This window comes from Alternaria rosae, assembly GCF_020736505.1.
Source record: "Alternaria rosae strain MPI-PUGE-AT-0040 chromosome Unknown BKA58scaffold_9, whole genome shotgun sequence".
NCBI classification, from domain to species: Eukaryota; Fungi; Ascomycota; class Dothideomycetes; order Pleosporales; family Pleosporaceae; genus Alternaria; species Alternaria rosae.
This window is the reverse complement of record NW_025763578.1, coordinates 103,835-131,367: the sequence shown is the minus strand read 5'-3', so window position 1 is coordinate 131,367 and position 27,533 is coordinate 103,835. Positions and strand designations below refer to the sequence as shown.

The following is a 27,533-nucleotide window of genomic DNA, read 5'->3' as shown; positions in this document are numbered from 1 at the left end:
TACCAGAAGGGAGAGCCAAGGTTTAGGGTATGGGCACGGAAGTGGTCTTCAGAGCGCTGTCCATTATTTCTCCATGCAATGTTGACATTGGATTTTGGTGAAACATCAAAATAAGAGCTACGTCTAAGCGATTCCGCGTACTGCTACATGTCAGTAGCCCGCAGAGGCGACAGCACGCGGATCAGCTCATTGCTTGCCCTCATAGTCCCTCTTCCACACCTCCCTGAACTTCTCCTTATCCACAGCGAACTCCTCGAGAAAATCCCTCTCAAGGTCGTGTGTCCGTCGACCAAGCAGCACCAGACTATGCAGCGGCTTTCCCAGATCCGCTTCACATAGCTGTGCCAACGTGCCCGCAACAATCTTCTCATCTTCAGCACCAACCCGCGCAACGCCCACAGCCAGACTCTCCTTGGTATAAGCACCCTCCTGCTTGACATCCTCCTCAATCTCTAGCATCTGCTGCGCGCACTGCGCAACAGTCATATACCGCGGCGGCTCGTAGATCTTGCGTCCGCGCGCCATGTTCTCTAGACTCTGTTCCTTGACCTTGATGTCGAGGAGGACGAGCGTGTGTAGGCCGATGGAGACGTTCTCCTTGATGCGGTCGTAGAAGGAAGCTGGCTTCCAGTTGTCAAGGAAGAAGACCATGGAGACTGTTTGCCCGAAATTGTAGAGTTGCAGACCGGTTGTGCCAATCGAGGTCAGGATGCTGGCGTTGGGAATGGAGCGGGTGGGGATCGAGAGTTCGCGGGCGCGGAGGACGAGGTCGGTGTGTGTGGTCGCTCTGTTGGGTATTAGAAAGGCGTCGTATGTATTCATAGAGGATCATACCCGAATGGATCGCCTACAACGAGGAATGCGACGTCGACTTTATCGGCATCTTTGAGGATATCGTCGCTGGACGACTCGACCATTTCGCGGTCGGCTATGATGACTTCGCGGCCATAGAAAGCTTCCTACTGCCGTGATAATTAGTTTCCCAGTGCCTCGCCCATCAATCGTATCTTCAACTCACAAGCACATCCTTCTCCACCAGCAGCACGGCCGTGTACGCTTCGAGGTAGACGCGCTCTGCCTTCTTCACGATATCCAGACCTTTGACAGTGATGTCCTTCTCATCCGCCAAGCCGAGACCCACGAGATACAGCATGATGGGCAGTTGTGACGCGTGGGGTGAAAGTCGTGGTGGGGTTGGTCGCCAAATTGACAAAAAGTCGAGCGGGGCGGATGATTTGCATGTGGTAGGGCTGAGCGTGCCCGGGCCAACCCGTGCTGTCGCATCAGGCATCGTCTGGAATCACGCTAGTAGACCGCAAACCGCGTTCCATCCCCAGACTCCATTCACATTCCTCGCCGCGCCCCACGCCTCTTGTGTTCGACTCTCTGTTTTGTATAGCTGTAAGAAGTTGGCGACGCGCTTTGTATGATTATAGGAGCCTTTGGGCGACGGAGTAAGGCACCATGTCGGACAAGGATAAGATGGCCAAGTATCGGACGGAGATCCAACAGGTTAGTTAATTGCATCTCCTTCTCGTGCTCTTCTCATGATTTTCCTTTAACACTTAAGACAAGAAAGAGACGGAGTTTTGAAAGTTTGGGCTGACCCAGGCTGCCTTTACTATGATCGACCTACACATTCTTTCCTATATAAGAGGACGCTTTTAGATGCGCATACCCAAGCACCACTTCACATTTCTATCAAGTCATTCGAAGACTCTGAAAATTTCCCTTGCACCATATCGATGTTCATGCACTACACGTGGAATGTGGTTCTTGTCGTTCATCTACGATCACGTTTCAGAAGGACAGCCAACATGGCCCCTACTCCACTTCACCTACAATCATCACATTTCCCACTCCATCCCATCTAGCAAAGACACAAGCGAGCTCCCAAAAAAAGCCCACCCACAAGATGCTCCCAGCACTTGTACCACCCACACATTTCTTTGACTCACATCTCTCCCCCCAACCACACAGCAGGAGGCCACTACCATGACCTTCACCACATCGTTCCCTGCACTTTCTTCGCCCCCAATGTCTCGGCCCGCATCTCCAGAAGCTCTGCTTCCATTCGACGTTGACTTCGACGTCGGCCTGAATCTAACGATCCCACAGATGATGTTCGTCTCCGGCGAAACCGGCGAACCATCACCCGAAACAACCACCCTGATCGAATCAATCGTCCAAGACCAAGTGCAGCACATGCTACGAGAATGCACAGCCCTAGCCACACGCCGCGGCAGCAAATCCATATCCACAGACGACCTCTTCATGCTAATCCGACACGACCGGGCCAAAATCTCCCGCCTACGCCACTTCCTCCAATGGAAAGACGTCCGCCGCTCCGTCAAAGACTCCGACGACAAAGGCGGCGACGGCGGTGCAGACGTCGGAGCCGGAGATGCAGACATAGCCGCCGGCGTCGTAGGAGCAGGTGGCCCCGGCGCAGCCCCCGTCGACGCCTCGAAGAAAGCCAAGCGCGCAAAAGTTGATCTAGTCTGGGACGTGCATTCCTTCTTCACTGAATTTCCACCGCAAAAAGACGACGTTGAAGACGAGGAAGAAGAGGAAATGAATTACGCTACCCTCCAACGCCTCAAGAATGCAGATGAACGTACCAAGGACATGACGAGGGAGGAGTACGTCCACTGGTCTGACTGCCGCCAAGCTTCCTTCACCTATCGCAAAGGCAAGCGTTTCAAAGAATGGGCTGGGTTCGGTCTCATTACTGATTCCAAACCTTCCGATGACATTATCGACATCTTGGGTTTCTTGACGTTTGAGATTGTCCAGACGCTTACAGAGGAGGCGCTCAAGGTCAAGGATGCAGAGGATTTGTACAAGAAGAATCATGGCGGTGAGCAGAATAGGCTCAAGAGGAAGAGAGAGCGCGGTCTGTTTGATCCGCCGGAGGAGGCGAGGGAGCCCGTACAGCCGAATCATGTGCAGGAGGGTTACAGGCGGCTGCAGAGGGGGAACAACAAGGCTAAGGCTATGCTCAACTTCACGAGGAACGTGCATAGGGCCGCACTAAAGCTGGTGAGTAACAACATGCAACGGATGAGAATATGTGCTAACGGGATCCAGATCTAAAGGCATAGCGATACGACCAAGGTTGGCTCTGCACAAGGTGTTTGGATAAGGCGCTTTAGTTGTTTGATACCCTGAGCAGGCAGCAGGGTGTATGGCGTCCGTGTCATGGGAATTGGGTAATCTGGGGTACTTCCAGCAATGCGAATGAGAACCATTCAAGCAAGCATCACCAACGTAATCTCCACAAACAATGCATGAAAGCAGACCAACTCCAAGTTTGACTACTGGTTTCTAATTCCGATGCGCATATCCTTTTTGGTACACTCATAGCATCGGTGATCAGAGTGAGGGCAGCCTTGTCGGTCGAGTATGCATGGAGAGAAGAGTCCTTCACAGACGTAACATGAAACATGACCGCATATGCCCAGATAAAAAGGAGATTGACGCCCTCCTTTAACCTTGAAAAGACCCACGCCAGGTGTTCATCATGATATCCCGTGTTTACTCCGCATCGTCGCCAAACTGAGCTTGACGCTTCTGCTGGACACGCTCCTGCCTCCTCTCCCTCGCCGCCTTGGTCTTCGCACGCTTGGCGTCCATCTCTTCCTGGATAGCCCTCTCGCGGGCCTTCTCAGCCTTGGCCTTGTGGATCTACGATGCAGGTCAGTAGCCGAGCATGGAGCGGGGTTTGACATAGTCATGATGTCATGGCGGACGTACGTGTTCAACGAGAGCACGCTTGTGCTTGAAGGTGTTACCCTTGGACAGGAGGTAGAGCTCGTGGTAGAGGTGCTTGTCGATCTTTCCGGCGGCACGGTACTTGACGAGGAGACGGCGGAGGACACGGAGACGGCGCATCCAGACGATTTGGCTATAGGCATCCGCATCAGCAAACAGTCTCCTTCATCCCTCACTTCCCACAATGAATCTCCCTTGAGTCCATTGCAGAAGCGGCATCGTGATTGCGTACCTTGGCATACGAGCGTCCTTGGTACCCTTCCTCTTACCGAAACCACGGTGTCGGCCAATTCGTCGAGCGGCGGTCAGCTCCCGGGCGCGGGCACGCGAGTGCATGGTGACGGGCTTGCGGATGATGAGGCCATCCTGGACGAGCTTGCGGACGGTCTGGCGGGAGTTGGCGTTGGCGATTTCGCTGGTCTCGTTGGGGTCGAGCCAGATCTTGCGCTTTCCGCAACCGACCACGGAGGCCGCGAGGCGCTTCTGAGTGCGGAGGTTGACCCTGTGAAACACGCTCCGTCAGCATTTTGATCAATTGTACGGTCGTAGGCGATGGAAAGTGCTATCGTGAAAAGAGGGGTTCGCCACGTCGTGAGCGCCTGCTGAGCACCACTGCGAGTCGGCGACGTGGTTGTAGATGCGTAAGTGCTCTTGGGAGCAATGCTGAGGGTATGCAATCGGTTTTCCTTACATTTTGACGGGTTGGTTGTCCTGGAGGTTAGTATCGAGAGTCGCGGCAAGACGTTCGCAGAATATTGAGGATCCGACCTGGGCAGGTGCGCGTGATCGCTTAGAGCGCCAAGCTCATCACGTGTCGGCCACTAGTCGTTTTACGATCCTGACCCCAGACACCAACAACCTCAATGCACCATTCAAAACGAAGGTTACCGTTAATGCGTTATGAAAGCTACAAAGTAGCGCGTGTAGAATTTCTGTCTAATTACAGAACAGGACCATCGCTCTCATGTCTGGGAAGTTCAACGCCGGAATTTTACAGTACCAAGATCAGCTGTGTGGCAACGTTTCGCGATCGCTAGATGCGTACATTAGGCACAATTACCCGTGAGTCAACGACAGATGGCTCCAAAGCTTATTTCTATCAGTAGACCGATGGAGTCGCAGCTCATTATCGGACAAGTTCTGGTGAGCTTGGGGAGCACGTCACCCGACAACGCGCATGAAGCGGTATTGGCATCGACGATGGATGACGCACAGAATTATCGATGCCTAGGCCACTATGCTGCGAGGTGTGATGCAACTATCATGGTGACTCATTTAGGATCATCACAAGCTAACTCATGCGTCTGCGTTATTACCGCGGACACTAGGCAGTGGCAATCAATAGACACATCACAAGCCCAGAAGCGTGTCCTGCTTCAAACAAACAAGGTAAATATATCGCGAGAAACAGCGATTCCGTGCATGGTGTATCTACTGTAACTTCAGGTCCTCCTCACTCAAGACACCGTACAGCTTCTCAATCTCCTGGCCGATGATATTGAGATCATGCGCAAGCTGCCCAGTCACCAATGCGTACGCGTACAGCAACTCGTAATCTTCATCATTGGCGATGACCTTCCCCAGTCCGCTCTGTCGGAACTCAAAGACCTTCGCTAGTAGTCGATCCCGCGTGTGTTCGATATTAGGCAAGACGTCATTGAGCGGGTATGCTAACTTCATTGAGGATGCCATGACTGTGTATGATTAGCAGGTGTACTTGACGAAGCTTGTTAGGTATGACTCACCAGAGAAGAGATGACTGATGCGCCAACTCAGGTCTGTCCACTCTTTCTTGGTATACCTCAAGACCTCCTTCTCGCCCTCGGAGGCCTTGACATCTTTGAGTATGACGACGTTCATAGCATGGAAACTATCCAAGATACGACTAGTTGCGCCTAGAATGACTTTGAAGCTCTTGTCTGGGAACGGGCCCTTGAGCTCGAACTCTGCGGCGGCTGATGCTCGCAGCGTGTCCAGATGAGAAAGGTACCGGCGGAGTTCCAGCTCTTCCCGTTCGGACATGTAAGTGTACGTCCGGCTTGTGCGTTCGTTGGCTTCGAGTAGGGTCTTCAGAGGTCCACGTTTCCAAATCAAGCCCATCTTAAGCCATAGTAGAGACGTGCCTTTCTTGACCTTACGGCGCGCTGAGATGGGCCAGATGACTCTCGTCACTATGATGCCCCATATGCATCCAACCATAACCGCGACCACACGATGCAGTACAATCTCCCAGATCTCGGGCGAGATACCACCCTCATCGTCGTCATCATCATCGTCCTTGACAGAGAGCGAGTATGCGTAAAGTGCAGAGAGATTATAGGTCAGTAGGATGAAGCGACCCATAGGTCCTTTGCCTTTTCCAACGATGATGTAAAAGCAAAACAGAGAGATCACCCAGCCCAAGAAACCCAAGACAAAGGCGTGCTCGTCAGCAGCGATCCATGCGGCGATTGCCAGTATAGCTCCGAGACATGTACCAGCAAAACGTTGGAAACCGGTAGTATTGGAGGCGCCGATGGTCATCGAGCACACTAACATGTACGATAACAAGCCCCACTCGCCACGCCAGTGACCGTAGAATCCTCGAGTCGACTGGATAAAGGACCACATGGCGTAGAGGACAGCGCCAATGCCAACCTTGACGGCGTATTTGAGGTCGTCTCTTCTAAAGACAGCCAATGATGTCCAGACGCGGTATGAAAGTGGCTGCTCGTTCTCCGGCTTATATGGGTCTCCACGGGTCGACTTCCGGTAGATGGGGTTATGGATCTCACGCGATCCTCCTGGTGTGTGGGCGTCTGTCTCATCAACAAGATAGGCCTCCTCAGGACTGTCTCCCGCCTTGTCCTTCTTGCGCCCACGCTGCCAGAATTTCAACCAGTTGTAGGTTTTTTGCCGCGGGTAGCGATTGACATTAGCTTTCAACTCTTCAAGGATATCAAGGAACGAAACCATGTCTTCAGCGAAGTCTAACAGCGACGAACTAAAGTACCCACAGCTTGCGGCAACCTCCTCAAAGTCTGCTGCAATCGCTGCAGAGCTGGTCCTCGTTGGTATCTTGTTCTTGTAGACAGCAGAGAGGGCTTCCCGACGTGCGTCTGAGAAGAGGGCCTTGGCATCGACTAGACTGTGGCGAAAGTGCTCGTTGATGGCCATATTGTACTCGGGCCCGGGTCCAAAAGGCAGTTCAGAAAGAACTTCGCGTAGCGTATACGCCAGAGATTTCTACTGGTGTTAGCACAATGGGCAGACTACGACTTCCAAACATACCATTGGTGGTCCCAAGCTAGCAATGAACACCGAGAACATGTCAGCAGGCGTGAGGTTTGACTGCAAAAGGTTCGCGACTTGGGTAGATTTCTTCTTGTTCGGAGTGGACTCGTCGTCGGATCCAGCTGCTGAGGGATATGCAGATGCTTGGGAACTTTCCGGCAGCTCGTCGATAGATGCAAGGATGCTGGTTCGCCTCTCAGTATGGCTGAGACTGGGAGACATTTGCGGAGGGCTGAAGGACATCGTATGGTCCGAAAATATCGACGACGTTACCGTTCCATTAGCGGGTATTGATTGTTGCGACGTTCCGCTGGCGCTGGGCTCGGTCTCCGATTGCGCCAACAGTGTAAATTGGGTTTCGGCAGCGCTCCTCAGTCCACCACAGCTCTGCATGAGTTTTTCCAGACATTTGACTAGTTTTGCGTGAATTCTGTACTCTTCCTCAGTACCCAGCGCGTAATGCTCAAACTTCGCTTCTCCCAAGTTCTTTACGAGAGTTTTGAAGGTTGACTGGCTCTTATTGGATGCTTCAACATATGATTCGCTCTTGAGGTCTGATTCGGCACCGGAAAGGAAGCTCATGGTGATATTGTTCAGCATCTCGGCCATGGCATCGGTAGACTGAATAAAGGTATCGCGGAATTCGTTGCGCGCCGACTTTGGTTGTACGAGAAGTGATACGAGTGCTGAGGCGGAACAGCCCATGATGATCATCTTCAGAACCTGCCAGACTTTGACGTAAGAGAACTTGGCTGCCTGCACAGCTCCCTCCTTGGTCAGGATTGTGATTAGAGCGAGCGATGTCAGCGAGCAAGCCACGTTGACCAGTGGGTTGCCGAGCTTCTGCTTTGTCCATCCAACAAGCCCTAAACCTCCTCCACAGAATACAATGAGCACGATCACATGCCCAAGAACTAGCAGATCATGGTTCCCAAAGTAAGCGGACACGGCCATGCTGGAGAAGGATACGAAGGCGGCGTATAGAAAGGCGGCGAAAGCCAAAATGACAGCCTCTAGCATGCTACCGGCTGAGCGAGCTGGGTGAAAGTACACAGTGATAGTCGCGACTATGTGTTTTCCATCATTCTTGCCCAATAATCCTGCGATTGCTGGTACGAACGTCGCCAACGATCCGAGGACATAGGCCAATGAGCACTTCATGATGCCAATCCCAGTAGGACTCGTCGCATATGCGTAGCCTTGTCGACATTTGTTCGTAAGCGTCACCTTCGCAAGCTCGACTCTTCCCATCTCCCGGTGTCTCTCAGCATCGTATTGGCCTGGCGCAAGTAGGAACTCGGACGATTCGGTCGGGCGGTGTTGGGATCTTCGTAGAGTGAAGGATTTCTTGATGCGTTCGCCAGTCTTGGGCTGGACCATGGTCGCGCTGCGTAGCTATAGGTTGTGGTCAGCGCATTGTTTGTAGAGTGTATAGAGACGCGACTTACGCTGGGCCGCAGGAAGCGGCGCTCAGCCGGGGTTTGCGGAGCATCGTTAGCCATCGGAGAGGTCGTAGACCGTATACTCTAATCGGAGTCTAGGACATGGCGAATGAAGTAGCTGTGAGAGATGCGCCGTCCAAGCGCGTCTTGGTGATTGTTGGTCGTGAACCCTGCAGATGCCCAGATCGATGGCACTGGCGCTAACCGCCACAGCCACCCACGTAGCACTTCGATCGGTGCTTACATACTGTACTACCCGCGCACCATGAGGAATGAGGCTGGTAGCGTTAGTACTCGCGACCACCGCTGTCGAGGTGTCGTAAGAGTGTAATGGAGAATACGCGTGACAATGCTGAGGTGCAGTTGCCGAGGTGAAGACTAGCGGCATGTGTCCACGAGTTCGTCATCGGAGCGATACGACGGACCGCGACACCAGAACTCGCATTTCCTTCATCCCAGGCTGCTTACACATTGATAATCCGATACACCAACTTCCCTCTTATTCATATCGTCACAGTTCATGCTGTATTCTGGAGAAAACGTAGAAGTTTACATTCGCGGATGGGTATTGTACATCAAACCACCTATAGGTTACCCTCTTGCCTCTTCAACCGCTCAAACAACTGAACAAAAGCCTCAGGTTCCTGCGCACCTCCAATCTCAAACTGATCGTTAATGGTAAAGTTGGGAACGCCTGTAATCTGTTGTCGGCGCGCCTGCTGCACTTCCTTGTCAACTTCAGGTCCTCCTTTGCCTGTCTCCAACCAATCCTTAATCTCTTTCTCATCAAGCCCGGCCTTGACTCCAGCCTCGGTAAGGATCTCCTGGGTCGTAATGTCCTTCTCATTCTCGAAATACGCGGCGAAGAGCTCTTCGATTACGCGAGTCTGCATCTGCGGGCCCTTGGTCTTTCCAAGTTGCACAAGTCGGTGTGAATCGCGTGTGTTTCCAGTCTTGCCGCCGTACTTGAAGTTGATGCCCTCGTCTTTGCCAATCTGCGAGAGTCGCTCTTGCATCATTGCTGTGCGCTCTTTGCCAAATTTCGACTCGTACAGTTGTTGCTTGTCGGCACTCTTTGGCGCATCAGGATTGAGGTAGAAGGGGTACCAGCTGGTTGAAAAAGTGTCATTGGAGTCCGGGTGCTTCTCCTTGTAGGCCGCGATACCCTTTTCCAAACGCTTCTTTCCCACGTAGCACCATGCTATCACTTGGTCAGTACCGAATACATAGTATGTTATGTGTTGTTTCGAAAAACTTACGGCATACGGTGTCGCTGACGATGTCCACCTTGAAGTTGGTCATCTTGCGTAAACTTGCTCTAAACGCCACGATGAAGTTGTGCGAGATCGATTTCGCTGCTGAAGTGATGTCATCGCTGCCAGGCTGCTTGCTCTTTATACATACATGGATGGCGAGTGCTGCTGACAAATGGGATGGTGGAGGTGGATGTCGCGATGATCGGCCAAACTCGCCCTTCCAGCCGCTTCCGAGGTTATTCTAGAACACCGCGATCTCTTCCATCACATCTACATTCGACTGCGTGCGCATTTTGACAGCGCATCGACACCGCCACAGCTACTCACTAGTCGTTCGTCGTCAGAATGCTCATCAAAATCTTCTGGATTGATTATTGTCGTCTCGTAGCTCATATGGTTACAGAATGAACGCAGTAGTCCCTGCCATTTGGCTCGACATGAGATCCAATTCCGTGTCCTTTGGTATCATATCAATATACAAACTAAAATCTCCACTAACGCCGCGCTATGCTTAAAGACAAGTCGTCGCTCATAGCTGTCAAGACAAACAGCAACAGTTTGTGTCTGGCCCACGCAAGGTCTGCCACCCAGTCACCTATTTCCTTGGCTCTTGTCCGCGTTCCAACTCCTGTCGAAACTTCGGACCACGGAAAATGATTAGTATGATTCCTGGTATGCAGAGGAGATCTATGATTCCCAGACCGGTGAACGCCCAACCCCAACCCATTGCATCAAGAATACTGGCCATGATCAGCGAGGAGATCGCGGCAGCCATGTTGCGCATGAATCCTGCCAAAGCCACGAGACTAGCTGCCTGTCCTGGATCGCATTCGGTCTGGAAGGATGTGCTGGTGACAAAGATGATAGACATGCCGATTGCAGCCAGAGCCGTACAGAAGAGGACCGCTGCAGGGTGAAAGCGAGCGAGCGCGAACCATCCGAACATGATCTTTCCAGCCGCAGCGATGACGAAGCCGAAAATCTGGATGGTAATTCTTCGCTCAGGTGCAACTTTGCCAGTAGAACTCTTCGCAAGAGCCCTCTTTCGCATCCAATCGGAAAGTCGACCGACGACCATCGAAGCGACGAACATCGCAATGCCAGGACATATATAGGCATATCCAGTCTCTGCTGCCGTCCAGCCGTAGCCTTCCTGCCAAATTGTGGCAAATGAGATGAAGATGGCATAAAGCCCAGCAAATTGGAAAGCTCCGTTGAAGGAAACGATCAAATGTGGAGGGTATTTAAGAAGATGCAGGAACTTTCGAGGAGTAGGACGGGGAGCTTTCGGAGCTCTCGAGTCTGTACAAGGCTTTGTCCGGAATTTGGGCATCGAAAACCAAGGCTGGTTCGCGACAGGTGCGCCGTTACCCACCAGTGACCGCAGTGTCTCTGGCGTACAGAAGACGATGAGGAGATATACCGGAAAACTTGCGATTGAAAGGAAGCCGAATATCCATCGCCATCTACTCTCGTCCGCCAGTGCACCACCAATAAGTGGACCAAGGACAGGGCCAAGCTGAGGTCCCATCAAAAACCATGCTAAAGCAGTGCCACGTTTGGCAGGCTCAGTAATATCAGCAATGGTACCGGCTCCGACAGAGAAGACGATACATGATCCGAAAGCCTGAAAGACACGAAGGATGTACAGTTCCGCGATATGCGGTGGCAGCACAGCAAGCAAGGTATTTGCGAAGAGGAAGCTGCCGAGTCCGACCATGTACACTGTTTTCCTTCCGCCTAGATCCGAGGCAGCAGCACCGAAGAGAGGCTATGCAGTGTTAGTTTTGCAGTTCGAGCAACCGGAACGATTGACTCACGGCAATGGCGAACACCATCATGTACATTGAGACTGTACCGTTTACCGCAGTTTCTGATGCTTTGAAGATCTTTTCGAATATCTTCAGAGACGGTAAGTAAACCGCTCCGCATAGTGGTCCAAAGAAGCCTGCTGCTGTAACGACACCCAAGATGAACCTTCTGCGATTCACTGAGAAAGCCGAGTACGGGTCTGGCAGCGATGGAAGAGCAGTAGGACCATTCATTGGTGGTTGCTCAATTTCCCTCCTGGGTTGTGCTAAAGGGTAGTCATCGCTATCGATGCTCTCACGATACCGGCCATTATGGCGATCCTTCACGAAGTTGATTGGGGAACGCATGGCAAAAGAAGAGAAGTAAACAATACGATGTGATGAACGCTCGACGAGGAGCGTTCTTGGAACTCAAGAAAACAGACAAGACGGATATTTACGGCGACGTCAAACCTAGATTGCCCAATGTTCGGAGCGTTCTATGTGCCGATGACGAGCAGCGCTGAACTGCAAGGTATAAAGCCTTGTCCCGGGAGCCGTTGCGTTGCGTTTGACAGGTCGTGGCATAGTCCTGCTTCCTGCACTGCTCATGAGGAGCCGCCCTGGCTTAAAGGCAGTATTTGCGTCTCCGCTGCGGTCAGGTTACCACCAGAGAGATGCTGAGCCGCATCCCACGCCACATCCGCATCGTCATATACCCCGCTGTTCTTGCCTCAGGGCCTGCCAGTTGCGGATCGTTCTAAGGGCGCGTCATTGTTGGTGTTGGAGAATGTCCGACACAATGGCCCGACAGATCGACCCGACACTATGACTCGTCAGAATGACCCGACTTATAGTCTGGCAGTAGACACGGGGTTTTTTGTACGTGTGATCGCGAATGCACATGCTGAAATGTGCTAGATGTATCATGTGGAGTCATCTTCATTGCGTGTGCATCCAACTCTTGATACTGCGTCGCGTAGTATGCATAGATATGGCGGCCGCCCCAATCTACGCATGAAGACGCCGTTGTTACCAGATATCCTAGCGCAAAGAAGGTTGCAGTAGCCACAGCCTCTTCCATCGATTCGGATCATCCCAGGTGCCAGGACGTGCATGTCGGTGAGTGCACTGAGAATAATAGGTGGCGGAAGCTCGTGCCATTTGTCTCTCTGCTTCGCTTGGTTCAGTCGCAATCGTAGGGCCCTCATGTTTATGCGTCAATGTGCCTGGCTTTTGTTTTCTATTCATACATATTCACAGCACATGAATGTGCTCTATGATGCACAATGAGGGCCGGCAAGTCCTCTTGGACGCCGACAGTGGCAGAATAGAATATCCGGACACGGATTGGATGTCGTCACTGTGATGGGCCAAGCGCTGTCGAAGCTTCCACCTATCTGGGCCCCATCGAGAGTCACTGTAGGCTTTGATACGACATTGCAGCGGGTTGTGCATATATGTTGTGCGGATGATGCAACAAACATGCAATACGTCTGAAGATTACCAGGGGGGTATCAACAGATAACAGCAAGAGTATACCTGGAAACGTCTTCTGCTGATATACTGTCATACCAACACCGTCAACGCATGTTTACCCAGCCAACTACTCCGAAGCGATGCAACGCACGTAAGCCCATTGGCCCAAGTTCATGGTTGCCCTCCAACCGATCTCCCGAAGACAAGCATCTCGCAATGTTGAGAAGCTTAGAGTATTGATACAACCGCACGTATATCTACGCTCCGATCAATGATCGATCTGTCGTTGCATCCAACATCGCATGTTCATGCAGCCTTCCTAAACCCTGTTTTCATTCGTCTTTCGAGCCCCACAACCAAACCGCCGGGTCACCACCACACAGAAATCAACTGCGCTTGCAACGAAAATTAATTTATCGCACGTTGGCTAAAGAGTGCTCTGCCTGTAAGCTGCAGTCCCAACACATGCGACATAAGCGGCCCGTTCCCCCTTCGCTTTACCAACAAACAACCACGACCTGCATGTTATCCAACATCGTCCCGAACTTCAACGCCTGCCGCGCAGCATCGTCTTGTCGTAATCACGCAGGATGCGGATGAAGGCGCGAAATCTGCTCAAAACCTTGGAAACCTTCTCACTTCGCTCACCATCTAAACCTATCTCGGTATAGCGCCCTGCAGCCCGTCCTTGCTCTTGGAGTCTCAACGACCATCAACACATGGGTGAGCGGGTCTATTCCTGCATCATATGGTGGCGTGGTAGATTGATATGGCGATTGGTAGTCATGCTGCAAGATTGGCACGCGGTGGGACCGTTTGTAGGACCCCAGGTACCGCGTGGGAACGGGCGTGAGAAGGGTTTCCGTGCCACTAATTCCATGAGCAGGAACCTGCACCACGAGAGAACATTATAACCGCCTTGATTTCACGTTCGTTCTCCGAAAATATCACTTGTGGCTGTTCCCACCCAAGTTTCAGACTTCTTTGTTCGTCAAATCTTCCGCGTTTGGAGTGTGAATCTTTTAGGTGGTTGCCGCTTCCATTCAAGATCACGCCGGGGAAATCTGCTCATAACTTGCTCAACCTTACTCTCACACCACCCGTATCTCTTACCACTCATATTCATTCACTCCGCTGTTTCAAAGAAATCTCTGGTAGGCCGTGCTTTGATTGCAGTCGCTGCGATATAACTTTGGACTCTTTTCTCACTACTTTCCATGCAGGTACAAGCAATCATGTCTATGGATATGAATATGTCGATGGCTCCGACCAGCACTGGTATGGCCATGTCGGGCATGTCCATGGCACCATCTGCTACTGGTATGGCGCCAATGGCTACTTCCTCAGGCGAGATGGATATGGCCGGCATGATGGGCGGATGTAAGATTAGTGTAAGTTCTATCCTGTGCGTTCTCGCAACCAGGAGAGAGAGACCCTTAGCTAACAATCCATCTCGTAGATGCTGTGGAACTGGAATGTAATCGACACATGCTTCATCGCAGAATCCTGGCACGTACGCTCAAAAGCCATGTTCGCCGGCTCCTGCATTGGAGTAATCCTACTCGTCATCGTCCTCGAATTTCTCCGGCGCGCGGCCAAAGAATACGATCGCTACATCGTTCTGCAACACTCCAAGACACTTGCTTCCTCGGCGATCGGCTCCTTTTCCTCCTCCTCATCGAACGCGAACGACAGCACGACTAAGCATCCTGCTGCTACAACATCACCAGCTGCTTGTGGCGCCATGGCTGCGACGACGAGCAAGTTCCGACCAAGCATTCTACAACAGGCGATTAGGGCGGCGTTGCACATGGCCGCATTTGCTGTGGCTTATTTCGTCATGTTGTTGGCGATGTATTACAACGGGTACTTTATCATCTGCATCTTCATCGGTGCGTATTTGGGATACTTCATCTTCGGGTGGGAGAGCTTCAACGTAAGCAGCGGGGGCGAGGATCGTATGCAGGAAAACGCCACAGTTTGCTGTGGGTAGCATGGAACGTAGAGGTCTGTCAGGGTAGACTACATGGCTTGGATATACTTGAGGATTTAGCGATGATAACAAATTGTTCAAGAAAGGCAGTATCATAATGAACATGGGTTATTGTAATGAAGTGATTGATTGTCCTATGTGGTATCTCTTGAGCCGCCGAACTCCCCTCATCCCCTAATCATCGCACGCCTCTCAAAATCCACCCGTAACAATTGTCTTCGTAGACTCCATATGGAACATAGTTTGCAAGATCGTCTGCAGAATGTCAGCATGGATGTCGCGCGTGAAGGTGTCATAATGGCACCCACAGTCTCGTGTTCATCGCACGCCATCAATGTGACGATCGAATGGCTTATTTGCCCTGGAGAACAGTCAGAATCGTGTTCAAAACAAGGACGTGGTATAGCGTACGGGGCAGCCATCGCAAGTGCAGGTGGAGCCGCAGTTGCAGCTACCAGAAGCACATCCGCAGTTACCCTTCATGTTGATGGCTGAAGATGGGTGATTGGTTTGTGGAAAAGTGAGTTTGTGTAATTGGATGTGAGTTGGCTTGTAAGATTGACTTGATTGTTGTGATGTAGGAGTAAGCAGCAGAGAGCCAGCAACTAACCTCTTATATACCTGAAGCCTGCGCGACTTGTGCGGCAATACGACCAAACGCAGGGCCTTTCACGCCACCTCTTCCCTGCGGAAACCCCGTCAGCGGCGGCTCCCATTCATGTGCTCCACGAGCTTTGCCCCGCATCCCACTGTGTTTGTAGCATGATTGACTGTAAGCTTTGGCCTCAGTGGTCGATAGCTCCGTTGGAAAGTTTAGCCGCGTGCACGCGTTTTGTGCTATTGGCTCCCACTTATCTTGCGTACATTGTGCGGTTGGTCGCCGGGTTGCGCGGGGGACTGAGAGACTTGTGCGGTTGGTCTAGCCTGGCTTCTAGAAACTGCCAGGGCTTGCCGAGGGAGAAAAGTGGAGGTGCGTAGTTTGTGCGGATGGGTGCCAAGGGATCCCGACCGTGGGTTCAGATCGTATTCGGGCCTTGTGCCCTTTTCCGTCCCGCGATAAGAGACATCAGCGTCTTGAACGTTTCCGGGTTCCAACATCTTGAGATGTTTAGTTGGACTGTCATGTCATACCTGGTCAGACCATGTTAATAGATAGAGCGCGTTTGTGTAAAGAAGAGGGAGTCTGGCAGGGAATTTCTTCGCTACTACGAACATAAGTACATGAAGCCTTTGGGCCGGATTATGAAACTGGACCTGTCTTGGTCAACCAATAAATTTGCCACCGCAGTATATGCAGACGTCGCATGCAAGGAATAGTACCCGTGCCAGCGTGACGGGAAGTTCCTTTTGTTCGTACAGATCATCTTCATCGTCGGAGTCGTCGCTTTCTTGATCCACAACCATTGCTTGCTCGCGTCCTTCTTGGTCGCTGAAACCCTCTTCATCCACCTCGTTCAACGGATCACTGCTCTCCTCCCTTCCCTCCGATACCTCATCGCCTCTTATCACAGCTGTCATGGCGGTGTTATCTCCAGCGTCGACGCTTTTGTTGCTGTCTGTATATTCTTGGGCGGTGACGAACTCGTCGCTCAAGAATGGGGTGCTGCATATACCACAGTACTTGGTGATGCCGGGTGCTTGGATAGCGAGAAAACTGAGTCCGCACCTAGGAAACACATGTCCGTTGGTGCACGTTGCTGAGCGTGGGTCTGCGAACGGTATAGATGCGGAGCAGAAATCGCACGTATCTGCTATTGGAACTGCTGGAGTTTGATTTGCTGTGATGCTGCTTCCATTAGTAGCGGTTCCAACTCTTGATGCGCTTTGGTGCTCCGAACTTTTGTCTGCGGGCAAGGACTCGGATGTGTCACCATAGCGCATGACCATGTTGATCAATGTGACGAGTTGTTTGTGATGCGCGCGAATTTCTGCGCTGAAAGTAGTGTGCGAGAGCGATAAAGGGAGCTGTTGCAAGGTCACTGCGAGACGATACGCAATCAGAGTCTTTGGCAGCTCCTTATTGATTTGTGTCTTGTAGGCTTCAGACACGAGGATGGTGTAGCGATCCTTCAGTGTAGGTGATTCAAGGAAAGCATTCGACTTGAATTCTTTAATCAAAGAGTCGAGATCGTTGACATCAGAGTATGCTACTGATGTGGTCGCGCTCATCTCACAGACAAGAGGAGCTGTGTAAGCCTCGACTAGCTTTCCAACCATCTCATCCGCGAGTGCAGGCATGTCATCAGTATCCTCGATAACTTCTTCTGCCAACTTCTTGAGACTGTACATAATTCCTTCTGCGGTCACATTCTCTTTTGGAAAGATATCTCGTGAACGACTGCCAGGTCGCAGAGAGCTGATAGCCACGGCGCCACTACGGTCAGCCGGAATACCGTACTCGATCATATCGGAAGGATGTACGCTGTTGCATGCCGCAATGAAGTCGCCTAGCGGAGATCTCGTGAGACCCCATACCTTGGCCCTGCTATTGCCTTTGAGCCCATTCTTTACACTAAACAGTGCCAGGTTGTTTCCGATTCTCTCCCGCCATTCTGGGACATCAAGGCTTTTGAGCCCATCAGGAGTCTGCTCAAGGATAGCAGTTGGACTGTGGAGGGTCGATAGCAGAGAGCTGATATGGAGACGAGGAGTTGTGGCGCCAGTCGTATCCCAAACAAGGCCTGAAACCGGATCCCATCGCCCGTCCAGATCATGCGTGCTCCTTTCGATAATAGAAGCGTCAAGAGCGGATATCGTTAGATATACTAGTCCCGTATTTGTGAAGAGTGCAAGCTTTAATCTATCTCCATCTTCGACTCGGTGAAACCATTTCATCGGGCCGTCATACCGCATTTCGTAATCTGCATAGACGACTTCTTGTTGCAAGTCTATCCGCCCAGTGTTGTACGTGATAGTCTGCGCCCGTACATCCTCATTCGTAGCGTATACCAGTACGGAATAATAACATCCTTCGCGCATGATCCAAGGACTCCAGGCAATATGCGATATGTATCTTTGTTGTTGGATCATGTCTTCGAAGACATTAGGTTGCGGGAAGATCGTCTCCGAAGACAATGCAAAAGACTCATGTGTTAGCACGTCTGCCCTCCAGTCTGGCTCAGCTCCTAAGGAGGAGGTCGGTGATTCAACCTTGAGAAACACGAGGTGATTATCGTCATCAGAGACAACTAGCATGTGTGGGCCGTATACCAAGTGGGTACCGACAACACCATCCGGTCCTGGGCAAGGCAGAGCGGGTGCCCATGCGAACGCTCGAATGCGGCCTCTCGACCGCAGTCGTTCCTTGGAATCGTCCACTACGTGGCTAGGTTCATCGTCCCAGTCTCCGAAGTGGTCAACGAGGGCATCGTTGATGATCAGTCGGCGGCCCCAACTTGTCTCATCTTGTGGCTTGCCCTCTGCTGACCAGAGGGACAGCGTCAAATTTGCGGTGAGAGCAGCAAGCGCGCACTTTCGATGTTTGGAAATCCCGGGCGGTGACCATGCGATGCTGATGGGAGCGCTGTTAGAGATTTCTTCCCCGATGGAGTAGTTGGATGTTGGCGCAGGTTCTTTCAGTGGGAGCTCATCGGTTGAGAACAAAGGTACCTTGAGAGGTACATGCTGCCATTGCGGCAGAACTTGATCCCGTTCGAAATCGACAGTGTTCGGAAACTATCCAGCCATTAACGAAGAGGTCTCGTATGAGTATATGCACAGAAAGGTACTCACAAGCAGCTCTACGCGCTCATCCGACGCTAGTGCAATGATGCCGTCGGGAGACCAATCGATCGCATCGACGCAGGCTGGCCAGCATCTCAGCACTGTCACGTCCGCCATGATCGCGCATCAAGTCTCGAGATAAGTGGTCCCTGTTGTCTAGTTGTTCTGGTCATGGCTCACTGTGGTGAGGGAGATCGTAAAAAGGTTTCGACTAGCGCGAAAACCCGAGAAGCCTTGACATAGAGAGCGCAAAAGGTCTGGAATTGACGATTTTGGCATACAAAGACTGAAACTTTCACATGCCACTTCGCGAACGCGCAGGGACGTGGGAAGCATCGAACACGCGAGATTTGCTGGCGCAGGATCGCGTTGAGCGTTTTAGGACTAGTGTGGGACTTATCGATAGTGCTGGTACCGACCGCCGACGAAAAAGTGATTTTTCCGCCATCCTTCTCAACTTCTCCACACGAAGCATTGCCAACCAACAAGATGGGCAAAAGACCGATCTCTGACGTCGTCACTGAAGACGGCGCGACCACCGTTCCCGAACTTTCAAGGAAGAAGAGCAAGAAGGACAAGAGCAAGAAGCTCAGCAAGACACCTGCAGCGGATGCGATCGAGACGAATGGCGATGCGCAGGCTGTAGAGGACTCGGAAGACGAATCGAAACTGTCAAAGGCCGAGCGTAAGGCAGCGAAGAAAGCAAAGAAGGCGGCTAAAGAAGCGAAAAAAGCGCTGAAGGTTGCCGCGGGTGCCGATTCAGACGAGCCCAATGGCCAGACTGCGGAAGAGAACGAGGAAGCCATCAAGGCGGCAGAAAAGGCTGCGCGAAAGGCAGAGAAGAAGCGCCTGAAGGCATTGGCCAAGGGCGAAGCTACCGAGCCTGTACCCTCCTCCAAGCCTGCACCGGTCGAAACCACAACGAGCGCAGCCACCGTCGAATCGGGAGACTATGTAGAGAGCAAAGAGCTGACCCAGCTTCCCCAGTCGGAGGTCGATGCCTTCCTCGCCAAGAACACGATGGCTATCCAAGACCCCAAACCTGCCGCTCGCAAGCTCCGTCCCATCCTGAACTTCAAGTACCTCCCTGTCGACGATGCGCAACGCGCCTTCTTCGCCAAGTTCAGCGCTCCTACACCTATACAAGCAGCAGTCTGGCCATACTTGCTCTCAGGCAGAGATATGGTCGGTGTTGCGGAGACGGGTTCCGGCAAGACACTCGCGTTTGGTGTGCCCTGTGTGCGCTACATCGCTGCGTTACCCAAGAACGAACGGAAGGGTGTCAAGGCTGTCATTGTCTCACCTACGCGTGAGCTGGCTGTTCAGATCTACGATCAGTTGGTAGCGTTGGCGACACCAGCTGGACTATCTGTAGTCTGCGTGTACGGTGGTGTGCCAAAAGACCCTCAGGTTGCCGCTTGCAAGAAGGCGCACATCGTGGTCGCTACGCCCGGTCGTTTGAATGACCTAATTGGCGATGGCTCAGCAGATCTCAGCAAAGCCGAGTACGTAGTACTTGACGAAGCCGACCGCATGCTTGATAAGGGTTTCGAAGAAGCAATTCGGCAAATCATCTCGCAGACGCCCAAGAAGCGCCAGACCCTTATGTTTACTGCTACGTGGCCGCCTTCTGTTCGGGATCTTGCGTCCACCTTCATGAACTCGCCGGTCAGAATCACAATCGGCGACAACCAGTCTGGCGAGCTCCGCGCTAATGTGCGCATCAAGCAGCTCGTCGAGGTTGTCGATCCCCGTGGCAAAGAGCAGCGTCTGCTGCAGTTACTTAGACAGTACCAATCTGGCAAGAACAAGGACGATCGTATCCTCGTCTTCTGCCTGTACAAGAAGGAAGCAATGCGCATCGAGGACTTCATCCGCAGGCAGGGCTTCCGCGTGGGTGGAATCCACGGCGACCTGAGCCAAGAAAGGCGCAGCGCCTCACTGGCGGCGTTCAAAGAAGGACATGTGCCCCTCCTCGTGGCGACGGATGTTGCTGCACGAGGTCTCGACATCCCCGCGGTGAAACTCGTCATCAATGTCACGTTCCCTTTGACAGCGGAGGACTACGTTCACAGAATTGGTAGGACGGGTCGTGCCGGAAAGGAGGGTTTGGCGATCACGCTTTTCACGGAACACGACAAAGCACTCTCCGGATCGTGAGTACTCCTTGCGTTTGTCTGCACTATCTCAACCCACTAACGCTATTATTAGGTTGATCAATGTTCTCAAGGCAGCGAACCAGCCCGTACCCGAAGAGTTGATGAAGTTCGGTACAACTGTCAAAAAGAAGGAGCACGGTGCATACGGCGCCTTCTACAAAGACACCGGGGACTCCAAGGCCGCTACTAAGATTACTTTTGATTAGGTCGTATGGGTCTAATGTGTGTTGTCAAAAGCGGACTTCGGCATCCCGTAACAAAGCTGGTCGGCGAAGTAGATGCCGTAGGCTACAGCTGCAGCGCGAAGATCGACTTTTAAACCTAGAACCATTTGTCTAGCGGAGGCGTTTCGGATCATGCAAAGCAAAAGTTCCGGTAGTGTACATTGTTGTAGATCGCGATTTTGATTAGTAGAGATCTGATTAGCTTGCACAATACCTCACTCTTCGTGGGGAACGGTTTCATCTTGTGCATGAGAAGCGAATCCCCTGTCTTGTGGCTTCTGACTCTACCGTGCCGTCTGAACAATCGTACGATTTCCGAGCCTGCATGTCTTCAGGTGCACACGAGAAGGCGGCTTCAGCCACATCATCATACCGTGCACTTGTTCTTAGCTACCATCGTGAATCTCAAATACGCATGTATCCACATGCGCCAACCGACCGCCATAGCAGTGTAGCAACACGCCTACCCAATGCACTACGCTTCCATTCCCGCCGAAAGCCCACACTGACCCTCCACATGCCACTCCACGGGAGACCTAAATCCATACACCGACCCAAAAATCCTCACCATGTACATGGCTCGGCAACGGACCCGTACTATAGGTTCTAACATACGCCGCACCCGCAGACTAGACCCGCGTGCGCAGGCGAAAAAAAAAGCGTCAAAGTCGACGAGTGGTACTTCGCCGAATGTGGTCGCCGACTATAGTTCGGACAAATAGCTAGGCGGCCAATCAGATCCCCGGAGTGAGCTACAGAGGCCCAGTCTTCTGGGTGGGATTGGTGAACTAGAGCCCGAGGGGAGTTAATCACGCTTCACCGCGGTGAGGTAGTGTGTTCGCCGTGTGTAAGGGGATTCGGCGAGGAGGTTTGCGGGCAAGTGGAGACGATGTGGGATTGAGAAGATAGGCAGGTAGGTATATAAGCTCTGCTGCTTGATGACCGGGTGGGTTCATTCCAGATTTCAGTCAACCAAGACACGCTTTTGAAACTACAGTTATACCACGTTATACGCTACCGGACTCTACGAAAAGGTTTCGGCATACTTCCTCTGCGTTCGGCATACCTTCATCGGCACACCGTCGGCATCGCTACATATACTCGATATTTACAACCAACCGTTCACAATGTGCAAGAAGGCTTCCTGCGACTCCTGCAGTATGTCATCTACGACATACCTGTTATACGAGCACGACTAATATCACCTCAGACAAGACCACATGGTGGGGCTGTGGTAAACACGTCGCCCGTGTCATGGACAGCACCCCCAAAGAGCAATGGTGCACATGCTCACCCCGAGTCGAACAACAAGGGACACAATATCCTCCCATGGGCACACTGTCTTCAGCATGACTACCGCCTTGGTTGAGGGGCTCGAAGACATAGCGGTGGAATGATACGGGATGAAGGGCTGCTTTTTACGGTGTTCGGGAACATATGGAGTAATGGTGTGATGGTGTGATGGTGTGATGATTTACGATACGGATGATGCATGGATACAACTTCTGATAGCGTTAGCGATGCGCAATACATACCCAGGTTTACCTTTTCATGACTGCTCTGTCGCCACTTGTCATCATGCTGTGGTGCTGTGTAGATCGCCTTGTCTGGGCCTTGTGCTTGTTCCACGTGCCAGCACAACCGTTCGAATGATCACCAGCACGTTTGTCAATGACGGGGATACAAGCTGCGCCTTGCACGACGAGGCCCTCATCGCGGCCTGACGGGACCTGGCATCTTTGTCCGTCGCCCGTTCCAGAAGCATGGTGTTGGGAGCTACGACATGCCACCACAAGCTGTGGATGTAGCACGGTGACCACAGTGGACAGTGGAAACATCTGGACCGTGATGATGACAGAAGCTGTCATTTAGGACCCTGAAGCGGGTAAGTTGAGGGCTCAATCCTGTTGGTAAGGCTCGGCGGCCATCTGAAACAGCTTCTGGAAGTCTCAGATGCTTCGAAGTCAAACAGCTATGATGTCGACGGGTGCCGGGCCAGTGAGGCATCCCCGTTCCAATCGGACCCCAAGAGAATGCCGGCGCAGATGCGTGGCGCGTACAGCGCAATGATAAGACAGTCAAAAGTCTTGAGCCGGACCATTGGAAAGGTAAGAATAGGACGGTTGGTCGTGGTCGAGTTGGAGGGAACGCGCGCGAACCAATGGGTTCGGAGAGGGCGCACCCGCTTGGTGAGGCTGGTCTCATAATGGGTCTGCTAAGTATAGCCGTTGCAGATGTGGAACTAGGCCCCTGCAACTAGCCAGTTTCAGCCATGGCCCTACAGCATCCGAGCCTTGAGCTTCAGTGACGGGGAGGATGACAGGCAGCCACCCTGCTGCACGAGGCGCATGTGGTGATGGAAAAGGCAGCGACTGAGAACTGGCATTGGGCAGATGCGGGGAAAGCAGAAAAAGCAACTTCCCAGGACCCCGTTGGGATCTCCTGCACGCGGCCATGGAGTAACGGTAGATCCTGCTAGCGAAACGATTCTCGAATGTTTGAGATGGCTCTCGTGCATATCGCAGAAATCACAGGATGTGACTCGCGCAGCTCACACAATGGCTGGATCACGTCGGCGGTTAGCCCAAAGTATCCATGAATGGCGGCGGCCGTCGCGGACACCAAACGGAGGCTGCCACCTGGGGAGAGGTATATTTGCAGTCCATAACCGGTGCATGCTGCTGTTATTGTCAAGTTGTAAATCTCACACGCATTTGTCCTTGCCGCCTCGTATTGTCGTGTATTGTCGCAATAGAGCGTACCTGAGAGCATTCGGCGCTGAGCTGTTTGACCCCGCCATCCATCCCACTTGGAAAGCGCGCCCACCGCAGCAACAAACACACGCCATCGCGCCTTCCCTGTGCTCTCCACAACATCCTCTTCCGAGAAGACACATCCTTCACAACGCCGACGGAAGAAGCCACGGGCTACGGTACGTCGCCACGCTCCCTCCCGCTCCCACGTTGAGATCGCGCATCTGGGACTGACTTGGCAATTCGACAGACCCTGCCCCCACCTTATCCGTCTCCTTTCTGTCACCGCCTCACTCCCTCTCCACCTTGCGCGGGCATCACCCCAGCATCCTCGAGAAGCTCCGAAGCGCAGCCGCTCCAGCTCCAATCGGTTGGTCGACGACATCTCTCGGTAGCCAGCGTCATTAAACGGCTAAAGACGAGCGCCTCCATCAGGCACGACCAGGTACACGCCTCGTTGAACCGAGAACTGCACAGGTCTCGACTCCAACAATCACAGTTCTGTGGTAAGTCAAACGATATGGACGGATGCATAGTCGGGGGCGAATAGCACATGTTGTTCTTTGTATTCTGACGTGCGCGTTGCCGCCATGAACACCTTTTGCGGCTCAAAGGGCAGCACGTGGGGCTGGCTCAGTGTCTGACACAGTGCCGTTTCACCAACGCGCGCAAGACACGCTTGCTGTTCTGCGAACAATGCTTGCCATATAGCTCTCTAGAACCCGGGCTGACCAGCGCATTTGTAGATTCTACTTGAACAACCGCAGACGCAGCCTCATTCCGCTTCCTCAGCTCTTCACCTGTCGACTATCCAGCAATCGCGACCCCGCAATCACTGAGCACCAGCTCAATTGACCCAATTCACTGCGCATCAGCGCATACCAACCACCACAACCGCCAACATGCCTCCAGCGGGGAGCGGTAGCTCTAGAAAGATATCTTTCAATGTCTCAGAGCAGTACGATATCCAAGATGTCGTCGGAGAGGGCGCATACGGTGTTGTTTGGTAGGTCTCATTGTCAGTGCCAGCCAGACAGCTGCTAACCACGCGACAGCTCCGCGTTACACAAGCCGTCAGGCCAGAAGGTCGCCATCAAGAAGATTACGCCCTTTGACCACTCCATGTTCTGTCTGAGAACACTACGAGAGATGAAGCTACTCCGATACTTCAACCACGAGAACATCATCTCCATTCTCGACATCCAGAAGCCTCGGAACTACGAGACCTTCACCGAAGTGTACCTGATTCAGGTGTGTAGCTCCAAGATTCAATCATGTCCGCGGTTGCTAACCCCGTACCCCAGGAACTCATGGAGACCGACATGCACCGCGTCATTCGCACACAGGAGCTTTCGGACGACCATTGCCAGTACTTCATCTACCAGACCCTACGCGCGCTGAAGGCCATGCACTCCGCAAACGTGCTCCATCGCGATCTCAAGCCCTCCAACTTGCTCCTTAACGCCAACTGCGATCTCAAGGTCTGCGATTTCGGTCTGGCTCGATCAGCCGCCTCGACTGAAGACAACTCGGGTTTCATGACGGAATACGTTGCAACGCGTTGGTACCGTGCGCCCGAGATCATGCTTACCTTCAAGGAGTACACAAAGGCCATCGATGTATGGAGTGTAGGATGCATTCTAGCAGAGATGCTTAGCGGAAAGCCTCTGTTTCCCGGAAAGGACTGTAAGTGTCGCGACAGTAGTCTACACCGGAGCTGTCACTAACATATGCCAGACCACCACCAGCTTACGTTGATCCTCGATGTGCTCGGCACACCCACCATGGAAGACTACTACGGCATCAAGTCCCGCCGAGCTCGTGAATACATCCGATCGTTGCCGTTCAAGAAGAAGATCCCATGGAAGGCCATGTTCCCCAAGACCAACGACCTGGCGCTTGACCTGCTCGAGCGGTTACTCGCTTTCAACCCCGTCAAACGTATCACAGTCGAGGATGCGCTCAAGCACCCCTACCTTGAGCCGTACCACGACCCAGATGACGAGCCGACCGCCGACCCAATTCCCGAGGAGTTCTTCGACTTTGACAAGAACAAGGACAATCTGACCAAGGAGCAGCTGAAACGTGAGTCGAAGATCCTACATGTGTCCTGAATCTCTGCTAACATCTTACAGTCCTCATCTACCAGGAGATTATGCGATAAACCTCTCTACGTTTCCCTCAACCGCGAGATATACACAAGATACCACGATCGAGTCGATTTCCGCAACTTGTCCACAGCTAGCTCACTACCATATTCGAGGAAGGGTCTACAATCATCCTGTAATTTGGATTCGCAGCAGAAAGACATAATGTTAGCCAAATGACGGTAGGAAGGCATACGAGGAGATTGCGCATCGAATTCGCGCATTCTCAAGAAAGAAAGAATCTCCTATAACCACAGTACCTTAAGATAGGAAAAGGCAGAAATGAATTGCTTCTTTGCAATCTTGATGTTGACCTTGCATGTGTTCACGGATGTGAGTGCTTTGCTTAAGAGAGTATGCTACATTTTCAACGCCCAATCCATGCTTTGGATCTTTTCTTCCTCTTTGCTACCTCGCCTACTACGCTGCTGTCCGTCCCAAATCACACCTTTGAAGTTCATCTCACTCCTCTCTTGCACCTCAGCATTCGCAGGCCTCGTCCAGTCATAAATAACCGACTCACATCTACTCCCTTTCCAAGACGCATGCGCACTCACCGTACTAACCCTACCAACCCCCCGAGATCCGTCTGCACAACCCCTACCCTCCGGCTCCGAAACAGCATCCAACACAGACGACCGCTGCATCAGACTCGTCGTTGAGCCCCGCCGGGCAACCTCGTTCCACCACCGCTTATCATACGCATCGTGTGAGAGCGAGGAACTGTGTCGACGGGCTGGAATAGGGTAGATAGGGTTATGCAATGGAAGAGGATCGAAAGACCCTCTATTGAGAGACTGCCGCCGGGAGTGTGTGCGTGAAGTACGCTCCGTCGACGTCAACGGCAGAGTGTTCTCGTGTATCGCGAGGGCGTTGGGGCCTAGTGTTGTAGACCACGAGTCTTGTGTCCGCCATTGGGATAGTCCGGGCCATTTCCTCCTCTCAATGCCTCCGCTGTTGTATGAGGAGGCTGCTGTCGGGGCAACGGTTGATGAAGATGAAGAAGTAGCAACAGAGTCTTTCCTCACAACCACGGATTTCAGCTTCAACAAACTCGCCGCCCTACTCCTCCTCGTATCTTGACTACCATGTCCACATGAACTACACTGCCTGTTCCGCGTCACCCTTCCCGTCACTGAGTTGACCTCGAAGTTTCCACCACTCAGCTGCATTTGTGACTGGCGCTCTAGATCGGCTTGTCGCTTTTGTGCGAAGTGCAAGCGGAGGTACCATGCTATAGCCACGAAAATGAGGAAGAGGATTATGGATAGAGCGATCGCGGAGTTACGGTCGATGTGTGCGGATGTGTTGTCTGGAGAAGATGTGGAGTCGGATTTGTGTTTACTTGATATTGTACCGACCATGGCGGCGGCAACGGACATGTTGGGGTTGGGGGGGAGAAATCATGGGGGAGGAGGGCTGGTGGAGGCATTGGTGGAGATGTGTACGGGAATTCGACGGAAGTGGTGATGTGTATGAGATGCGAATGGTCGCGTGTGCTGTGCTGTATTACACGTTGT

At 52.4% G+C, this 27,533-nt stretch overlaps 11 protein-coding genes across 11 annotated transcripts; 4 read left to right on the top strand and 7 right to left on the bottom strand.

The window, feature by feature from the left end:
* Positions 1 to 186: 186 nt before the first annotated feature.
* On the bottom strand, positions 187 to 1,153 carry BKA58DRAFT_322616 (diphthine synthase-like protein; the record flags this gene model as incomplete). Its single annotated transcript, XM_046167860.1, has 3 exons — positions 187 to 787; positions 835 to 959; positions 1,019 to 1,153. The coding sequence occupies 3 exons, from the start codon at positions 1,151 to 1,153 to the stop codon at positions 187 to 189; spliced, it is 861 nt and encodes a 286-aa protein (XP_046021697.1).
* A 591-nt stretch (positions 1,154 to 1,744) lies between these two features.
* BKA58DRAFT_231896 (transcription factor spt3) lies at positions 1,745 to 3,179 on the top strand. Its single transcript, XM_046166501.1, has 2 exons — positions 1,745 to 3,042; positions 3,091 to 3,179. The coding sequence occupies exons 1-2, from the start codon at positions 1,996 to 1,998 to the stop codon at positions 3,094 to 3,096; spliced, it is 1,053 nt and encodes a 350-aa protein (XP_046021696.1). The 5' UTR covers positions 1,745 to 1,995; the 3' UTR covers positions 3,097 to 3,179.
* A 112-nt stretch (positions 3,180 to 3,291) lies between these two features.
* BKA58DRAFT_390728 (60S ribosomal protein L19) lies at positions 3,292 to 4,535 on the bottom strand. The gene is made up of 4 exons (XM_046170854.1): positions 4,466 to 4,535; positions 4,007 to 4,276; positions 3,757 to 3,907; positions 3,292 to 3,687 (listed from the first exon to the last, which is right to left on the bottom strand). Coding segments are annotated over exons 1-4 (573 nt in total). The 5' UTR covers positions 4,468 to 4,535; the 3' UTR covers positions 3,292 to 3,537.
* Positions 4,536 to 4,836: 301 nt separating this feature from the next.
* BKA58DRAFT_231820 (Fusaric acid resistance protein-like-domain-containing protein) lies at positions 4,837 to 8,915 on the bottom strand. Its single transcript, XM_046166500.1, has 4 exons — positions 8,496 to 8,915; positions 7,045 to 8,442; positions 5,520 to 6,999; positions 4,837 to 5,468 (listed from the first exon to the last, which is right to left on the bottom strand). The coding sequence occupies exons 1-4, from the start codon at positions 8,547 to 8,549 to the stop codon at positions 5,206 to 5,208; spliced, it is 3,195 nt and encodes a 1,064-aa protein (XP_046021694.1). The 5' UTR covers positions 8,550 to 8,915; the 3' UTR covers positions 4,837 to 5,205.
* BKA58DRAFT_390725 (thioredoxin-like protein) lies at positions 8,874 to 9,936 on the bottom strand. Its single transcript, XM_046170853.1, has 2 exons — positions 9,749 to 9,936; positions 8,874 to 9,690 (listed from the first exon to the last, which is right to left on the bottom strand). Exons 1-2 carry the CDS (start codon positions 9,789 to 9,791, stop codon positions 9,074 to 9,076), a joined length of 660 nt encoding a protein of 219 aa, XP_046021693.1. The 5' UTR covers positions 9,792 to 9,936; the 3' UTR covers positions 8,874 to 9,073.
* Positions 9,937 to 10,340: 404 nt separating this feature from the next.
* Positions 10,341 to 11,904, bottom strand: BKA58DRAFT_404565 (major facilitator superfamily domain-containing protein; the record flags this gene model as incomplete). The annotated part of the gene is made up of 2 exons (XM_046171849.1): positions 10,341 to 11,516; positions 11,566 to 11,904. The coding sequence occupies 2 exons, from the start codon at positions 11,902 to 11,904 to the stop codon at positions 10,341 to 10,343; spliced, it is 1,515 nt and encodes a 504-aa protein (XP_046021692.1).
* Positions 11,905 to 14,309: 2,405 nt separating this feature from the next.
* BKA58DRAFT_322674 (ctr copper transporter family protein-like protein) lies at positions 14,310 to 15,007 on the top strand (the record flags this gene model as incomplete). Its single annotated transcript, XM_046167865.1, has 2 exons — positions 14,310 to 14,405; positions 14,474 to 15,007. 2 exons carry the CDS (start codon positions 14,310 to 14,312, stop codon positions 15,005 to 15,007), a joined length of 630 nt encoding a protein of 209 aa, XP_046021691.1.
* Positions 15,008 to 16,074: 1,067 nt separating this feature from the next.
* Positions 16,075 to 19,046, bottom strand: BKA58DRAFT_344318 (transcription factor IIIC subunit delta N-term-domain-containing protein). Its single transcript, XM_046168396.1, has 2 exons — positions 18,740 to 19,046; positions 16,075 to 18,682 (listed from the first exon to the last, which is right to left on the bottom strand). Exons 1-2 carry the CDS (start codon positions 18,845 to 18,847, stop codon positions 16,271 to 16,273), a joined length of 2,520 nt encoding a protein of 839 aa, XP_046021690.1. The 5' UTR covers positions 18,848 to 19,046; the 3' UTR covers positions 16,075 to 16,270.
* A 70-nt stretch (positions 19,047 to 19,116) lies between these two features.
* BKA58DRAFT_366392 (ATP-dependent RNA helicase DBP3) lies at positions 19,117 to 21,361 on the top strand. Its single transcript, XM_046168889.1, has 2 exons — positions 19,117 to 20,886; positions 20,942 to 21,361. The coding sequence occupies exons 1-2, from the start codon at positions 19,220 to 19,222 to the stop codon at positions 21,093 to 21,095; spliced, it is 1,821 nt and encodes a 606-aa protein (XP_046021689.1). The 5' UTR covers positions 19,117 to 19,219; the 3' UTR covers positions 21,096 to 21,361.
* A 2,988-nt stretch (positions 21,362 to 24,349) lies between these two features.
* On the top strand, positions 24,350 to 26,461 carry BKA58DRAFT_390706 (kinase-like domain-containing protein). Its single transcript, XM_046170852.1, has 5 exons — positions 24,350 to 24,872; positions 24,922 to 25,117; positions 25,171 to 25,552; positions 25,604 to 25,951; positions 26,002 to 26,461. Exons 1-5 carry the CDS (start codon positions 24,769 to 24,771, stop codon positions 26,028 to 26,030), a joined length of 1,059 nt encoding a protein of 352 aa, XP_046021688.1. The 5' UTR covers positions 24,350 to 24,768; the 3' UTR covers positions 26,031 to 26,461.
* BKA58DRAFT_423266 (uncharacterized protein) lies at positions 26,373 to 27,419 on the bottom strand (the record flags this gene model as incomplete). Its single annotated transcript, XM_046172855.1, has 1 exon — positions 26,373 to 27,419. Exon 1 carries the CDS (start codon positions 27,393 to 27,395, stop codon positions 26,373 to 26,375), a length of 1,023 nt encoding a protein of 340 aa, XP_046021687.1. The 5' UTR covers positions 27,396 to 27,419.
* Between the last annotated feature and the right edge of the window lie 114 nt (positions 27,420 to 27,533).

Bases quoted from the DNA above. Each gene is read 5' to 3' on its own strand.
- BKA58DRAFT_231896 (XM_046166501.1), top strand. From the start codon at position 1,996: ATGACCTTCACCACATCGTTCCCTGCACTTTCTTCGCCCCCAATGTCT.
- BKA58DRAFT_390728 (XM_046170854.1), bottom strand. The intron at 3,908-4,006 runs GTACGCAATCAC...GGATGCCTATAG, and splicing joins AAGGACGCTCGTATGCCAAG to CCAAATCGTCTGGATGCGCC. The intron at 3,688-3,756 runs GTACGTCCGCCA...CCTGCATCGTAG, and splicing joins AGCGTGCTCTCGTTGAACAC to ATCCACAAGGCCAAGGCTGA.
- BKA58DRAFT_231820 (XM_046166500.1), bottom strand. From the start codon at position 8,549: ATGGCTAACGATGCTCCGCAAACCCCGGCTGAGCGCCGCTTCCTGCGG. The intron at 8,443-8,495 runs GTAAGTCGCGTC...CACAACCTATAG, and splicing joins GCCGCTTCCTGCGGCCCAGC to CTACGCAGCGCGACCATGGT. The intron at 5,469-5,519 runs GTGAGTCATACC...AATCATACACAG, and splicing joins CATCAGTCATCTCTTCTCTG to TCATGGCATCCTCAATGAAG.
- BKA58DRAFT_390725 (XM_046170853.1), bottom strand. From the start codon at position 9,791: ATGACCAACTTCAAGGTGGACATCGTCAGCGACACCGTATGCC. The intron at 9,691-9,748 runs GTAAGTTTTTCG...ACCAAGTGATAG, and splicing joins CGTCAGCGACACCGTATGCC to CATGGTGCTACGTGGGAAAG.
- BKA58DRAFT_344318 (XM_046168396.1), bottom strand. From the start codon at position 18,847: ATGGCGGACGTGACAGTGCTGAGATGCTGGCCAGCCTGCGTCGATGCG. The intron at 18,683-18,739 runs GTGAGTACCTTT...ATGGCTGGATAG, and splicing joins ATGAGCGCGTAGAGCTGCTT to TTTCCGAACACTGTCGATTT.
- BKA58DRAFT_366392 (XM_046168889.1), top strand. From the start codon at position 19,220: ATGGGCAAAAGACCGATCTCTGACGTCGTCACTGAAGACGGCGCGACC. The intron at 20,887-20,941 runs GTGAGTACTCCT...CGCTATTATTAG, and splicing joins GACAAAGCACTCTCCGGATC to GTTGATCAATGTTCTCAAGG.
- BKA58DRAFT_390706 (XM_046170852.1), top strand. From the start codon at position 24,769: ATGCCTCCAGCGGGGAGCGGTAGCTCTAGAAAGATATCTTTCAATGTC. The intron at 24,873-24,921 runs GTAGGTCTCATT...ACCACGCGACAG, and splicing joins GGCGCATACGGTGTTGTTTG to CTCCGCGTTACACAAGCCGT. The intron at 25,952-26,001 runs GTGAGTCGAAGA...AACATCTTACAG, and splicing joins GACCAAGGAGCAGCTGAAAC to TCCTCATCTACCAGGAGATT.